This window comes from Magnolia sinica, chromosome 1 (assembly GCF_029962835.1).
Source record: "Magnolia sinica isolate HGM2019 chromosome 1, MsV1, whole genome shotgun sequence".
Lineage (NCBI taxonomy): Eukaryota > Viridiplantae > Streptophyta > Magnoliopsida > Magnoliales > Magnoliaceae > Magnolia > Magnolia sinica.
This window is the reverse complement of record NC_080573.1, coordinates 103,034,538-103,051,832: the sequence shown is the minus strand read 5'-3', so window position 1 is coordinate 103,051,832 and position 17,295 is coordinate 103,034,538. Positions and strand designations below refer to the sequence as shown.

Here is a 17,295-nt window from a genome sequence, read left to right as displayed (position 1 = left end):
TCTCCATTGCCCACGGGGTGAGAATCAGATTCTGAGAGGATATCTGGTGCGAAGATTCCTCCCTCAGATCTTCCTTCTCAAATTTGGCTAACCTTTGTCGTGTGGCAGACATCTCAGTGGTGAAGTGTTTCTCTAGCCAAGGAGAGGAAAGGGTTTGGCTTCCTCCTTTTAGGTGTAGTCTAGGGATTCTAAAATAGATGATCTAGTTAGACTTCTATCCAATTTACAGGGGGTTCGTGCCTTCTCCTGGAGAGGAAGATTCGCTTCTCTAAAGACAAGGAAGCTCATGTTTTTTTCTAGGTGTGGTCCTTCTACAATATTCTTTCCTGGGTAGAGTTTTCCACCAATGGCTGCCACACAGGTCCAATATGGTCTTATGGGACTCCCCCTACGTTAGTAGATTTCGTGTGGCTGGCAGGAAGGAATCATGTTCTAACAATCGATAACCTTCGAAAAAGGGGTCTGATCCTGCCAAATGTGTGTTTGATGTACCTCAAAGAAGCGAAATCAGTTAATCATTTATTCACCCACTATCCATTTTCTTCAAGTGTTTGGTCGAGCATTCTTGCCCTTGCGGAAGTCTCATGAGTCTATCATAGGCCTTTTTTGCTCCTAGCACGTTTGTGAAGGGGGGAAGTTCGGCATAAAGAGATGGAGATTGGCCATCCTAACTACTCTTCGGGCCATTTGGGGAGAAAGGAACAATCGTTGCTTTTGCAATATCAGTCTCTCCTATGCCGAGGTGATGAATAAGGTCTTGATGTTCATTAGGGATTGGGTGTCCTAAGTGTTCATGTATTTGGGGGTTCTTCTAGCTTGTGGACCATTGAGTTTGTTGTTTTTTTTTTCCCTTTCTTTCCTTTTTGTTTCTAGTTTGGTTTCTCTTGTTGTTCGTTTTTTCAGCATTTTTTTTTTTTTTTTTTTTGAGAATTGACGAAATTGTATTGAAAGAAAAGGAAAGGAATAAAGCACTGAAAACAGGGAAAAAACTTATTAAAAATTTTTAAAAAATTTTAATAAAAAAAAAAAAAAACATCATTAAGACAGAAAAACAGAAAAGGCTATCACTGAGATAGCGATCGCCATTAAGCAAAAAGAAATGAAAGGTCTGCTTCCCTTAAGGAATCCGCATAAGTGGCCCATTCGATCACCAGCTTTGAAAGAGACTGACTCAGCTGAGGAGGAGTAGTTTCTAAAGCATCTATCGTTTCTCTCTAGCCAAACAGACCACCATATGGCAAGAATCACCATTCTCTAGATCTGAGTCTTCGTCTTCCCAAGCCTGATACCGTGCCAAGCTTTGAGCTGAAGGTCCACAAAACCTGATATGCACCATTGAACGTTGAACCGAGCGGCAAAATCAGGCCATAAAAGCGAAATGAAGGGGCAGTGGAGCAGTAAATGGTCTATTGACTCCGCGTTCTTCATGCAGCAAAGGCAAATATTGGGGAGGACCATTCCTCTTTTACTCAATCGATCGTGAGGATTCTCTTGTTAGTGACCAACCAAGCGAATGCCACTACCTTGGGAGGGGCCGAGTAGGACCATACATGGGCTGAGGGGGGATCTGATATTGCCAGCTGAATAGGACAAAGCTAGGAGTAAAAAGATCTCATAGAGAAAGAGGACTTTTCATTCTTCCAAACGAGTCTGTCGCCGGCTTCGGGATTAGGATTAGCATTTTAGACGCAGTCCAGAAGCTTTGCCAAATCGGGAATCTCCCAATCCTCGAGGTTCCCTCTACAGCAAAAATTCCACACCAGTTTTCCTTCTATAACAGAAAAACAATCAGCCACTGAAATGTCTTGATTGGGAGATAGCCGAAAAATGGACTGGAAAACATCTTTGAGAGGGGCTTCTCCTATCCAATTGTCTTTCCAAAAACGAATTATGTCCCCTTTGCCTAGCTCGAAACCAATACCCTTTAAAACCTCCTCTTTTTGACAGAGGATGCCTTTCCAAATCGTAGAGGCCCTATAAGAAGACGAAGGATTGGTCCACCATTCCCCTATAGATCTGTCATATTTGCACTTAATAACGGAGTTCCAAAGATTGTCCTACTCCAAGCCAAGCCTCCATATCCATTTGCCGAGAAGAGCCATGTTCATCTGCTTCAGGTCTCTAATACCTATACCACCATCTCTAATATGCTTGCAAACCTGCTTCCAGTCCATGAGGTGGAATCTCTTCTTGTCCTCTTTGCCATGTCATAAGAAATCGCGCCTTATCTTGTCAATGGTGTTCAAGACAGCAGAGGGGCACCCGTACAGAGACATAAAATAGACTGGGAGATTATAAAGGGCTGACTTAATGAGAGTCAAGCGGCCACCTAACGAGAGGAACCGACTTTGCCACTTTGCGAGAAACCTCTCGAATCTGAGAATGACTTTATTCCAAACCGATTTTGGGGGAGCACCAATGCCTAAAGGAAGTCCAACGTAAGAGGAAGGAAAAGAAGCCGCACAACAGTCGAACCGCTTCGCGAAAACGAGAAGTTCCTCTTCGTCTAAGTTTACCCCGAAAATCTTTGACTTTGCCATGTTAACTCACAGGCCAGAAACCACTTTGAAGCAACGGATGGTTGTTCGAAGGTTATCCACCTTGGAGTGAGACACTTCGGAGAAAATGAGGATGTCATTTGCGAATTGGACGTGCGACACCGAGCTATTCATTCCTTCTATGCTGATACCGCGAAGAATTCCATCTTTCTGACCTTTGTGGAGCATCCTGGACAAGGCCTCTCCTTCTATGAGAAAGAGGAAGGGGGAAAGAGGATCGCCCTGTCTTAAACCCCTTTCACTCTTGAAATACCCTTTTGGGTTGCCATTGAGAAGAACTGAGAAAAACGAAGACCCTATGCACGCCGCAATCCATCTGATCCATCTATCCCCGAACCCCATCCGCTTCAGCATGTAGAGCAGGAAGGCCTAGTCAACATGGTCGTAAGCTTTTTCAACATCCAGACAGCAAAAAATACTTTTCGATCCTAATCGGGAAGCCGAGTGGAGACATTCGTTGGCTATTAGGGCGCAGTCGACTATCTGTCTGCCTGGTATGAAGGCGCATTGATTAGGAGAAATAACGGATCCTATCACTTCTTGAGCCAGGAGGCCAGCACCTTCCCAAGAATTTTGCAAGGCCCTCCAATCAAGCTGATAGGCCGGAATTCATTGAAGGAGGCAGCCCCAACGATTTTAGGAATGAGGGCAATGAATGTAGATTCGAGATCGTTAGAGAGTCTTCCTCTATCATGGAATTCCGTCAGGAAAAGCATGATATCCTCTTTGATGATATCCCAAAAATGGTGGAAAAAACGGAGAGGGAATCCATCTAGCCCAGGGGCCTTCTCTCCTTGAAGAGAATCAATCACGGCTTTTGCTTCTTCCTGGGTGAAGGGGGCTTCCAAAGAACGAGCTTCAGATGGCGTGAGAGGAGACACTTGGAGGTTGTCGAGACGGGGCCTGACCCACTGGTCACCTTTGAGCAAGCTGCTGAAGTGGGCTATTGCCTCTGTTTCAATCAAGAATTGATCTTCGATGCGAGTACCAATGATGACAATATTGTTGATCCTGTTGGCACTAGAATGCATGCTGGCTAATTGGTGGAAGAACTTCGTGTTTTTGTCACCTTCTTTAATCCATTTGGCATGGGACTTTTGCTTCCGAGAAATTTCATTTTCACGCACTCTGGCAAATAGATTCTGAATTAGCTGGATTCTTCTTGCCCTAGTTTCCGTCGAGATTGGGGATTCTTCTACTTTCGAGTCGATGGACTAAATTTCTGAGATGATCGATTCCGTTTCTCCTTCTCTGATGCACCAATCTGTCTGCTTCCACTGTTTTAGCTTAGATTTTAAGGATCTGAGTTTGGAACTGAGACTCTTGCCTGCAAAACGTTTGGCCTGGAAACTACCCCACCAATCAAAGACCATCTTGAAGAAGCCCGAAATTTCAAGCCACGAGATGTCAAACTTGAACAGCTTGGGGCCCCAATTCAACTCCTCAGTGGATAGAATGATTGGCCAGTGGTCGGAAGTAGTACGAGGGAGAATAGATTGCGAAGCAGGGGAAAAAAGATCCAACCATTCAGGGGAAAGGAGGAAACGATCTAGCCTAGACAGCGTCAGATCCATACGCCCATTGGTCCAAGTGAACCACGATCCGAGCAGGGGAAGATCCAGGAGATCATTATCATCAATCCAACCGGAAAAAGCTCTCATTGCTGCATTGGATCTTGAAGAGGGAGTCTTTTCATCCGCATATCTAATGGTGTTGAAGTCCCCTACAAAGCAGTAGGGACCCTGAAACTTCTATATGGAATTAGACAACTCCCAGAAAAATTTCCTCTCAGCATCGACCGTGGGGCCATAAACTGAGCAAATTAGAACAGAGATGCCTGTTGCAGTATCCTTGAGAATGGCCGAGAGCGAGAATCTCCCATACCACCATTGCTGAAGAACCCAACACTTGGATAACCAGGCAATGAGAATACCACTTGCCGCACCGCTAGCATCGAGGGAGACCCAATTTGTATCATTTTCCTTCTAGATGGAACGCATCAGGCGGTTATCGAACTACTGAACCTTCATTTCTTGAAGACATTATTTGAGGCTTATATCTTCCGCAGGAGTCCTTTATAAGCTCTCTCTTCTGCTTTGAACCCACTCCGCACACATTCCACGACATGATCTTCATAAACACACTGAGCTGCCCTGGTCATCCTATCGCCCTGCTTCGGAGGTGATGGAAACTGGAATCCCCGAAAACGATTCAACACATTGGAGTTCTCTGGAACTACACAATTTGGAGGGGCGTTTTCTGGATCTGCATGATTTAAAAGGGTGTTTTCTAGGAGTGCTTTGTGTCGACATGGGTCTGCCTCGTGATTCAACGCAGTGAAATAAAATGATGAAGTCTTCTAGACAGTCCCCGAAGGATAGTCCTAGCGATCTACCCACATGGCCCATGGCATCCCTTGTCCACTTCTTATTGTGTATGGTGTCTATGAGCTTTGCCGTGCACGCTTCTGCGTGTCAGAGGCTTCTTCCGAGAGATCTGTGTGCCCATCTCTGATTTGGAGAGGTTCGGCGTCGATGACTTCCTCTTCCGACCCATGTTGGAAAAGAGGGACTAGGTGTTGTTTGGACCAATCTGAAAATACTGATGGATGGGACGGCGAGTTGCAAGAGGGCTGGTACTGGGTGTCCGAGGGATCGTCTTCGTCTGAGTACCCCTTTGAGCAAGAGTCAAAAGGGACCAGGTCGTTACTCAGCATAGAGTTGGGATGCTGGAGTATTTCAAAAGGGCTGGGATGGGGCGGGAGAAGGGTCCAGAGATTCTGATGTTGAGGGGTTGTGAACATCCTGTCGTCGCCGTAGGAGGCAGGGATGAGGGAGAGGTTAAGGTCCAGTGGTGGGGGGGTGGCTTGGTTTGGCGGTGGAGAGATGGCTTGGCCTGGAGATTCCTGTTGGAGATAGGAAGAGTGTGAGGAGAGGGCCCTTGCACGACTGGTATAAAGGCCTGCCTTGGGTAGAGGTTCGATGTCGGTCCGGGGTAGAGCTGAAGAGACCCAATGGATTAGAGCCATTTGGCACGGTTCGAGAACCGGCCTGTTAGGGTCGGGCGATTCAGGAGAACAGTGGGCGACATCTGGCGACATCTCGTATCGATAGTATACTTCGTAGTTTGGTTCGAATTCCAAGCCTTGCCTCTCGCTCGTTGGATATGTTGTGGAATCGACAGCTGGCGTCCGAGCGTGGTCTGCTGATAGAGCCCCTGACATCAGGAAAGACTCTTGCCTGCGTGTCACCCTACCCTTGAGCCAGTGCTCATAGTCAGCGTCTCGAGAAGTCTCCCTCTCTTGACAAAAACCGGGACGTGGCATAATCTCCATCGTTGGCTGAGTACACGCCTCTGGATTTGAGAATCTTGTATCTTCAAGAGGGACGCGTGGCGCTCGTGAAGTAGAGATCTCAGGATGCGAATCGCTCTCGGCCTGACGGGAGCCACGTGTCGTCCAATGGGGCGGGCAGGTGTTTGGCACGATGATGGCTCCTGCAGCGTTGATAGGGTTGTCATTCGGTGCTCTGCGATAGCATGGATGTCGTGCTCCATCTTCCATCTGCAATCCCGGGTTTGCGGAGATCGAAACTTCACACGGATTACATAGATCGCCCCACCTTGGAGCGCTTAAACCCGCCATCTCCGTTTGCAGAGGCAGAAAAAGATTCCTGTTTCCCACCTTGACTGTGATCTACTGGGGTAGGAGGCTTCCCTTGTGTTTCCTAATCCTGATTCTACAGACAGCCATTTCTTCCCCATTCTGTCTTCGAATCAATTTCTATGAAAGAGCCTATGAGAGAGGCCACTGAGATGAAGAAGTCCTCCGCCCATAACTCTAAGGGGATCCCCCATACTAAGACCCAGACGTCTTCCGTCCCAAACAAAGAATATTCGTTCCACCGCAACACAGTTGAGATCAGTCCGTCCACAAAAACTGACCCTGCGATGATCAAGATATCTAGGTTAACCCCCATACTTCCTTTGATCCACAAATCGTTATATTCGATGGGCCTGATAGAGTACATATCAGGAGTGATTCTACTACATTCATCTATCCATTTTTTAGCTTGAGAAATAGACGCTCCCTCCTTTGTGATCAACACAATGGAGTCTTGCAAATCCATCTTAGATTTTTCCAACACGTCCTGGTCGACTGTCAGCGTGAAGCTTGATTCTGGGGCGGTTGTGAATGGATCCTTCTCTTTTTTCTCTTTTTTCTCTATTTTCTCCTTCCTTTGGCGGTCCCTCTTTTTGTGGTTCTTGATTTAGGGCTTTTCTAATTCTTGAGAGAGGGGAAGGAGGGCATCTCTAAAAGACCGCCCCTCAGTCTGCAGCGCGAACTCTGCGGGAACTGGGATCTTCTGCGTCTCCAGCTGGGTCTCAACGGATGAAGATTTTTGGTTGTTGTGGGATCGGGTTGGACCATATTTAGCCCTTTGCACCACCATTTTCTTGCCTCCGAAGCTCACACCATTGAGTGTTTCAATCATTGTGTAAAGCTCTTCTTCAAAGCTCATCCTTATTAGAGCGAAACCTCTGTATTCCCCGGTTGAGGGGTCCCTTGGCATGATCACATCCATGACCACCGCTGTTGTCCGAAGACTCTAGAAACGTTGATCGGTAACCATCCCTCGGGGTAACCCTTTGCGAAGAGGGTGGGATAGCTCTTAATAGATCTATATTTCGATCTCCCTTTCAGCTTCTCTTTTCTTTTTTATTGGAAACCTCCGTCCATGAATCCGTTTCAACTTTGTTCCGTTGTTGCATCTTGTCATTTGTGGGGTTATCCACCGTAGTAGCTGTTTCCGTTGCGTCAGCGGCACCTTGCCAGCTATTCGTCGTCCTCATCTCACCATTGGTTGTCGCTAGTCGTCCTCCTCATCGTCGCTGTTCAGACCATGCACACTGTGCCTTACAAATAAACTAGAATCGTTCCGATCTTGACAATTCACATGTAGATCATCAAAACAGAAGTTTCTCTCTGCCTTCTTCTTCTCTAGATTTTTTTTCAGCTTTTGCCTAATAAATTGCCTCATCTTTCGAAATTGGAAAAAAGAAAGAAAAAAAAAAAAAAAAAAGGAAGTTTAGAGATCAAAGACTCAACAATTCAACTTTCAATAAGTCAATCCGATAGATAGCACTCTTACCAAACAATGGTATGATACACCATGTTCAAAACATTACAACAACCCAAAAAGTAAGAATCTTTTGTTTCCCGTTTTTCTTTTCGTTTTTATGTTCTTCATAATTTTTTGGTTTATTAAAAAAGTCAACCAACACAGGCTAATACGGGTCTGATACAGACCATATTGTATCCATCTTTGCTGGATTGATATGCCCATCAAACTGATGTCTAGAATTTTGCTTCCAATGAGGAAGAGGCATTCAAACCCAAAGAGAGGGGATTTCCCCTTTGCCGCACTACTAATTTAAAAAACAATGTTTTCGATGAATACCCCTGTTTTGTGTTCTGAACTGGCGTGGGAAAGGAGTGAAGATCACAAAACTCCTTCGCCGCTCATGAGGCTTTTAGAGAAGGAGAGGAAGGAAGATATGGTAGAAAAAGTTAACGCGAGCAATTTAGTGAGATAGGCACCATTCTTGAGATGGAAATGGAAATAGAAATGTAAAACTAGGTTTTTTTTTATTTTTTTGTTAGAAATATAAGCAGTGCAATTTTGTTGTGACTTGAGAATTGAGATGGAAATGCGATATAAAATACACATCCACAGAAATAGGACATTCCCACAGACCCACAAACAGGACAAATGTGGTGCTTCTGCCAGAATGCATCTCCATCCAAACTTTCAAGACATCCAAATGGGCCCCAAAGAAGAATCAATATTTGAAATAAGAGATAGCTTAGGAGACAAGTTCCCTTAACTAATTTTGACTAAATTACCAACTCCTAGCTGAACTACTAACTTAACATACCAAGTAAACAGAATCCATTGGGTTTCTCATTCAAGAAAGCAACTAGGGCGACATAACCCCTGACAACCACCAGTGTGATCCTCATGCGACTCTTAATTCTTTTGTGGCCCCTCTTCTCAACTTCTCAAATGCAATCCAATCATTGGACCAGAGAACACCTTTAGTTGGGCAGATTTTGGGGATGTATCACCAGCTACCAAATCTCCATTATGAATTGGGGCCTAAATCCTGAACAACGTTCGTTAGTTCAAACTTTTTTTTTTTGAAGAGTTGTTAGTTCAGCCAATATATCAGTTGTATTGAAACAAGTCCTTCATGACACTAGATACATTGGGCCAGATGGACAGCAAATGGAGGTAACCACACTCACTAGGAAGTAAAACTACACCTCTAGCCACTTGCCAGCTTCAACATGCAGCAGGATGAGCATAGCAGAAATGAGATTGTTGAGATGGATGAGTGGCAAAACAAGGGTAGAATTACCAGAAATTAGGAGTAGCACCAACCAATAGGTAATAAGATTAGAGAGAGCGGACTTAAATGGTCTGGCCATGTGCAACGAAGAGCAAGAACTGCACTGGTTAGGAGTGATTCATAAGTAGATGGCTCTGAAAGGGGAAGGGGATGACCCAAAAGGGCATGGGTAGACTGTAAAACAAGACTCAAGGACTTATGCTTTAACTAAGAATATGGTCCATGATTGAGTGGAATAGTGTAACAGGATTCGTGTAGCTGATCCCAATAGTTTGGATAAGGCTTCGATCATGACGATGATGTAACATGCAGCAGGTAGAACTTCCTCACGTCCTCTTCAGTATTTTGCTCATGTAAATCATCTTCTGACGAATGCCTCTCTAGATAGTATATAGCAAAATAAATTCATTAGATTAAGTGACACAGTATGAAACTGAGAGAACAAAAGCTTAAGTAATTCTTTTTTTTAAGCATGGATTATGAAAACAGCAACATAGACCTCTACAGACATGAAATGGCAGGCCCCTCCTCTCTAGTCAACAGCTTCTCTTGCATGACATAGCTTCAATCTCTTATAGCTAATAAAATACCCACATCACCAAACCAACCACGAAGGAAAAATCAGCCACAAGCATCACTTCCCAATAACCCGAACATCCAAGGAAGCAAGAAGTAAAAACAGTATGTGAAACCACATAGATAGATAGATAGACAGGTAGAGAAAGAGAAAGCGCAACAGAGAGCAAGAACTTACTGCAATTCCATTCAACTGTCGATTGGAAGAACGCCTCGTCGTGATTAGTACATGCAGGATGGTAGGCTTTTGGGCAACCCCTAAAACCCCAACAAACCCCATTATTCGAAAAGAGAAAAAGAAAAACAAAACTCTGGTGAAAATGTAATGGAGAGAGAGGGGGAAAGGAAAGAACTTACGGGTGATCGCAGAGGACAAGATTGCCTCCCTCGAAGCATACAAAACAGACATCTTCTTCTCTTTTCTTTTTAGAAGGGGTTTTCAACTGAAGAGGTTTGGAAGAAGACCTACCAGACTTTTGTTTCTGCCTCTTCCTGCTGCTGCTTGGCCCCGGAGTCTGCGGCTCCGGCTCCGGCTCCGGCTCCGTGGCCTCCGCCTCCGCCGCGGACGGCGATTCTTCCACGATTCCTTTGCCAGAACGGCGGCGCCTGGAGGACGAGGAGGACGGCATTGTGGAAGAAAGGTAGGGTTTTTGAGGTTAGGGTTGTTGAGATGGAGAAGGAAGGAAACTGCAAACCCTAGGATTTCATTTCCACATTTTCATCGGAGAAGCATTTCCTTCCTGAATCAGCCACTTCTTTCATAGAGGAGAGTACCATGGAAGAAGAGGAATGCTGTGGCGATTTGCGCGAATCCATTCGCGCTTCCAGTGCGCCACGTTGCAATGCTCAGAGATCGAGAACTGACATTCAATCGGACGGACGGATGGAGTCACGTAGGGACCCCGTGCAGCAAAACGGATCTGTGGGGCTCACTGTGATGTACATGTGACATCCAGTCCGTACATCCACTGGGCCAGATCATGTTGGATTGGATTTAAGAATTCAAGCAGATCCAAAGCTAAGATGGGCCACACCGAAGGAAAAAGTGGGAACGGGAACTCTCGTCGTTGGAACCTTCCTAGACCACCATTCCATCTAACCCGTTCATAATTTGAACGGTGGATGAAGGTTCAAAGAAATGTGATATTGATCTAACACGTAGGTGAGTTCGCATCCCACTCTCTTCTTTCATGTGGCCTACTTGAGTTATATATGTCGCATTTCTGAGTTTACATGGGAAAATGATCCTCTGCAATGGATCGATGGAGTAGTTGGGCTCTACAAAACTCCTTGTTACAAACCTCCCTACCGATCTCGGATCGATGGAGTAGTTGGGCTCCACAAAGCTCCCTGTTACAGCCCTCTCTGACAAACTCTCACGTGTAAAAGTAAAAAGCAACTCCGAAAAAAATCTTTGATACGCTAGCAGGGCGTGATGGATGATATGCGGGTACTTACAAGTTGCTTATTGTAAATCCAACCAATTTAAACTAAACTGTCCAAATTATGAGCTCTAATTTAGACGTGTCATCACCCAGAATTTACGTATTTAATTATTTGACCATTGGACTAGTCTAAATTCATTGTACCGACGAAACTATCCTTTTGTCGTGTTTCAACTAACAAGCATCCACGAAAATCATAAGTTGTGATTGCTTAGGGCCTGTTTGATTTTTCAAGATACATGTAAATCCCCAAACAAGTAATTATTATCTTTCCACCTTGTTTGAAAACGTAGAGTAATTCCACCTCCAAAACCAATACAAAAGTGTTGACTTAAACATGTGGACCCTACCGTAATGTATATGATATATCCTCACCGGTCATCTATTTTATTAGAAACTTTTGAGGCATCAACCAAAAACTGAGGCAAATCCAACGGTTAAATGGCCCACACGAAAGGAAACAGTGACCTTAATTCGTCCATTATTGAAAGTTATTTCCTTCACTTAGCCCTAGATGGAGGTTTTTTTTTCATCATCTAACCCGTTCATAGGGTTACACGGACATGGATAAGAAGAAAACACAAATATTAGCTCGATCTGAAACTTTTAAGGGCCCTAAGAAGCTTTTAATGGTATGTGTTCAATTCCCGTTGTTTCCTATGGTGTGGTCCACTTGAGCTTTGGATCTGCCTCATTTTTTGTCTCATGCCCTAAATTCAGCTGACATAACAAATGAGCAGTGTGGATAAGTCACATACATCACAATGGGCCCCACATTGATTTCATAAATTTCTCGATATAAATATTAAAAAAGTAAATTGTTACATCAGCATTAGGAAAGATGCATTAATTACCTAGGTAAATAATTATTACTCATTTACACGGTTGGGCCTAAAAATCAAACAAGCCCTTAACTATGATATCGAAAACACGGGCACCAAAATCTTGTTCATTTCTTTTGAGTTGATTTGTAACACTTGTACAATTTTTAAGGCTTGCTTGTAAGGTGCAATTAAATAGTATTGAATTACCTTAGGTGGAATTAACATTAGTATTGCACTTATGATATTATGCCCACGAATAACAAGGTATTTTAACCATCCAATTTCATGTTTTGGATTAAATTCTTCTTTTGAAATAAAAAAATATTGTATTAAAGTGTTTGAGTTTTTAATTCTTTCATAAATACTAGTAAATAGCTTAATATTGTCGTTCACGTCGGTTTGAAAATCAATGGTATTTTCACTTTGAAACTCGATCCATAAAAGGTTTATTTAAATTTACAGAGTTCACCATAATGTGTGTGAAACATCCACACCGTCCATTCGTTTTACCTGAATATTCTAGGGCATGAGCCAAAAAATGAGGCAAATTCAAAGCTCAAGTGGCCCACACCATAGGAAATCATAGTTGTAAAAGGCTTTTAACGATAGGCGTTTAATTCACTATTTCGTGTGGCGTGGTCCACTTGAACTTTAGATCAACCTCAATTTTGAATTCATGCTCTAAAATTAGCTCTCAAAATGGATAGAAGACAGGGATAAGCCACATACATCACAATGGGCACCCACATAAAATTCACACTCTCCTTAGTTTTAGTGTCCAAAAAGCAAGCAATCATTGTCACATCATTGAAAAAAGTACATAAATTACATTGGTAATTAATCATTACCTATTTATATACATTTACATGCATTTATATAGAGGAATTGAAAAATAATCACGTATATTAGGTGGACCATAAAATTGTAGCCAATTGAGTAAATTTCACAACTAATGCTACTCACATGTATGCATATGCAACTTGATTATCACGTGTGGAGGGTACATAAGTATGAATGACATGGAAAACACACATGCATCAACATAAGGCCCACATATGTGCCCACATATGTAGTGGATTTTGAAATCCACTAGAAATCATCCCATATCTCTTGTGAAATTGGATGATGTGATATTTTGTTTAATCCTTTCTATCTTTTCTTAATGCTCACTAGGATTTATATTGGATCAAATGCAATTCTATACCACATAACCTCACGTTCCTAATAGGCCCTAATCCACTTAATCCCATATTAATTGGACCGAGTAAATTATAATCAATGTGTCTAAAGCCCTCTGCTTTGCTAGGGTATCAATGCATCAACGTGGTCATTGGTCACCGCAAGTGGTGAGATGGTGGATTGCACGGTGACCTTACCACCACATATGTCTATAGTAACCCAATGTGGCAGGATTTGATTGAGCCACATGCTGCTCATAGAGATGGATCCAATTGAGCACATTTAAAAGTTGACAAGTTGAGTATGTGCTCAACCAAGCTCCATCTCTAACAAAATCACATGGCCCAATCAAATTCCACCACATCAAGTTACCGCAAATATCCATAATGGTAGTAGGGTCATTATGTAGAGATAAAAGAGAAGACAGAAAGAGAAAAACTTTTATGCTCGACGGGAGCTTGATGCTTGATAATTTGGTGTTTAAAATTCCGCAAATGAAATATAGCTAACTTAAATAAAAATATGAAAAAGTGAGTCCCAAGTTAGATGGCTCGTAGGCAAAGATACAGATTGATTTTTATTTCTTAATTGGCTTGTAAATGGATATTTAATACACAACAACAACTAAAACAGTCCATATTTATATTAAACAAGCAAATGAATGTGCCATGGTTGCACTAATCTATCAGTACATATCACATGGTGTGCAAGGCACATGTGGGCAATACAATACTCGAGTTATCCCACCTTGAAGGTTGTGTGAAATTCACTTTGTTATTCGTGTGATCCTCATCATCTTCACCATACATAATAAAAATCAGCTCCATTCCAACCTCAAGTGGCCCACACCCTCTACTTTTGCATCAAGTGTATATCCCACCATGGATGGAGTATGCTTCAAAATTCTTGTTAGGGAAACTATAGCATTTGGACTAAATTTTCGGGGCATTCAACGTTCAACTAAGATATTTTCGGGGCATTCAACATCAAGTGGATTTCATATAATAATCACAGCGGGCCTTGAAAAATCAAAGGTAGTCATCCCTCTCATGGGTCGTTTCCCTTCATATGACTCACCTAAATCAAGAATCGAGATAATTTTTTGTCCCTACGGCTAAAATAGGGTGACACGCCTGGATTTGGGGTAGATTTTGTTGGGTGTAGAAGCAACCTTAGATCAAATCAAATAAGTAATAGAGAATGAAGATCCAAGCAAATACAGAGAACACACGAATTTTACGTGGAAAACCCTTACGAGAAAAACCACAGCATAAAGTGATGATCAATCCACTATAATTCGAAAAAGGTTACAATAGATGGAACAACTTGCAATAGAAATCCTCTCTCTCTCTCTCTCTCTCTCTCAAAAAAAAAAAAAAAAAAAACCCTTTAGCTCCCAAGCTCTTATTTTTCTTCTTTAATCCTAATTGCACTTAATAAAATATATATACTTCTATACAATATTAGTAAATAAAACTCGCACTTACGCATATCTTTGGTCAAACTGTGAACTGAATCGACTCACAAACTCTTGGCCAAACCGAAAGCATGCAAAAGTGGGCAGTGTGTAACCCGAGAATCTGCCACTAATTCAATTCAACCGAAGGGACACTGGTCAAACTGAATTATATCTTCTCTGCATTAGGATTAAAGGCACTCTATTAACAATCTCCATCATGGCTTTAATCCTCAAGCTCCACTGTTTCAAGTTGCTACCACTATTTCAAATCATCTTTAAAGTAACGTCATCATCGCCTCATTCACACTCCGCTTTCATTTCTTTTTTGCCGAGCCTAGAGAAGTCAAGCCAAACTTAAACTTCTCTGCAGGAACAACCTTCGCAAGCATGTCTGCTAGATTCACGCTGATGTGAATCTTTTCAAGAGTGACATCTCCTTCCTCTAGCATATGTTGAATAAAATGATGATGAACATTAATGTGTTTAGTTCAGAAGTAATACACCAAGTTCTTTACCAATTTGATTGCGCTCTCGCTGTCACATGCACAAGCATAGCTTCCTGTTGAAACCCCAATGTATTCATTATCCACTTCAATCAAATAACTTCTTTGAATGCTTCCATCACTATCATGTATTAAGCTTCGGTTATGAAAAGTGCAACCACAGACTAAAGCTTCAATATTCAACTGATAGCTCCACCTACTAACACAAAGAGTAACTGAAAGTTGACATTCTATTATCTACATTTCCTGCATAATTCACATCCACATAGCTAATAAATTTTTCCTCATAATTTTTAAAAGTTAAGATGTAGTCTGTCATACCTCATATGTACCAAAGTAACTATTTCATTGCTTTCCAACATTATCTGTAAGGGTTTGACATGTATCTGCTCACAACACTAACTGCATGTGAAATATTCAATCTTAAATAGGCCATGACATACATATGACTACTAATCGTACTCGAGTAGAGCACAAGAGATATACCACTTTTCTTCATCTGACATAGGATATGACTCCGAAGAAAGCTAAAAGTGAGCAACGTCGAGTTTGATAATCGGTTTAATCTTTTTCAATCTAAATTTAACTAAGACCTTCTCAGGATATTCCTCCTGAGATAACTACAATCTACTCTTTTCCATGTTTCTATGTATATCGATGTCGACAATCCTCTTTGCAGCTCCCAGATCTTTCATCTCAAGTGACCTAAATGATTGAGCCTTCATTATATTGATTTCAAACATGATATAGTTAGCGATAAGCATATCATCAACATACAACACTAGAATAATGAATTTCCTATCACTCGGTGTTCTAAAGTAGACATAGCGATCAAAATCACTTCTGATAAACCGTTGACTCAATATAAAGGAATCAAATTTCTTGTACCACTACTTAGGCGACTGATTTTGGCCATACAATGACCTCTTTAAGTTGCAAACTAAATTATCGTTTTGCTACACTTCGAACTCTTTATGTTGATTCATGTAGATATGCTCTTTTAATTTTCCATGCAGAAACATAATTTTCATATTTAACTATTTCAGTTCCCGATTGTATTTGGCAACCAAAGCTAATACAAATATGATAGATACTTGCTTTACTATTAGTGTGAATATTTCACTGAAGTTGACACCCTTTTTCAGACTATAACCATTCGCTACCAATTTAGCCTTGTACCTATCTAATTCCTTCTAGTAAATTCACTTGCAACCAATCGCTTTCTGCCCAACGAGCAATTCAACAAGCTCCCACATTTCATTTTGAATAGAGAGTCCATCTGATCATGCATCAATGCCATACACTTTTTTACATCTCTTTCTTCAAGTGCTTATAGAGAAAGTAAACAGATTTTTCTCATTTGCATTGAGAGCAAATGCAATATTTGAGTAATTTTTGTATCTCAACGGTAACCTACAATCTATTTATGAATTTCCCCTGACAAGTCGCTACTCCATCTCTTCCTCTACCTTTACATGTGACTCAGGTTCTTCAAGTGTTCCACCCTTGTTTATTATCAACGACTGAGAGGACTAAAACATCAGCTGAGATGAATGTTGCGTGAGCAACATCTGTGGTGTGGTATGATAGATAGGTTGTAACATGGTCTACATGCATAACTGAATCATCGACAGCGAAGATTCCACCAGTTATGGTAGACGTAAGCATTGATACATAGAATAACTTTTTATTTGATTGATAATTATATAAAGTCAAGTGTTTTACCCTTGTTTGTCTCAACATCAATCGTTGATTTTTCCATTTTCTTATGTTATTCCTTCCGAAATAAGGAACCTTCATCAAACTTAACATCCTAGCTAAATATGATTTTCTGTGAAACCCGATCCTACAATCTATAACCTTTCAACCCTTCATCATATCTGATAAAAGTACACTTCTTAGCCATTTGGCCCAGCTTATCTCTCTCAACTGATAGAATATGAGAGTAAGCATCACAACCAAATATTTGTAGCCCTGAGAAATCAACTACCTGACCACTCCATACTTTTTCTGGAATTTCGTAATCAATGACTATAGAGAGAGATCGATTTACTAAATATAAAGTCGTAGAAACAACTTCAGCCCATAGCTCCTTTCCCAATGCAGAATTACCCGACATACTCCGAGCCCTTTTTAAAAGAGTCCGGTTTATACATTCAACTACACCATTCTCCTCTGGTGTATGTGTCACTATTTTATGCCTCACTATCCCCTCCTCATAATATTGATTAAATTTTCTTGAAGTAAATTCTCTGCTATTATCTATCCACAAAATTTTTACTTTTCGCCATGTCTAATTTTTAACCATTGCCTTCCAAATCTTGAAAGTAGAGAAACTAT

At 41.7% G+C, this 17,295-nt stretch overlaps 1 protein-coding gene across 1 annotated transcript in view; it reads right to left on the bottom strand.

Moving 5' to 3' along the window:
- LOC131252806 (zinc finger CCCH domain-containing protein 19) overlaps positions 1 to 10,389 on the bottom strand; it is a 44,412-nt gene extending 34,023 nt beyond the window's left edge. Inside the window, exons 1-2 of the mRNA XM_058253531.1 lie at positions 9,903 to 10,389; positions 9,724 to 9,803 (exon numbers count right to left, since the gene is read on the bottom strand). Of these exons, the coding sequence (XP_058109514.1) occupies positions 9,724 to 9,803; positions 9,903 to 10,174 (352 nt within the window). The 5' untranslated portion in view covers positions 10,175 to 10,389. The remainder of the gene's footprint in view (positions 1 to 9,723; positions 9,804 to 9,902) is intronic.
- Positions 10,390 to 17,295: the final 6,906 nt, after the last annotated feature.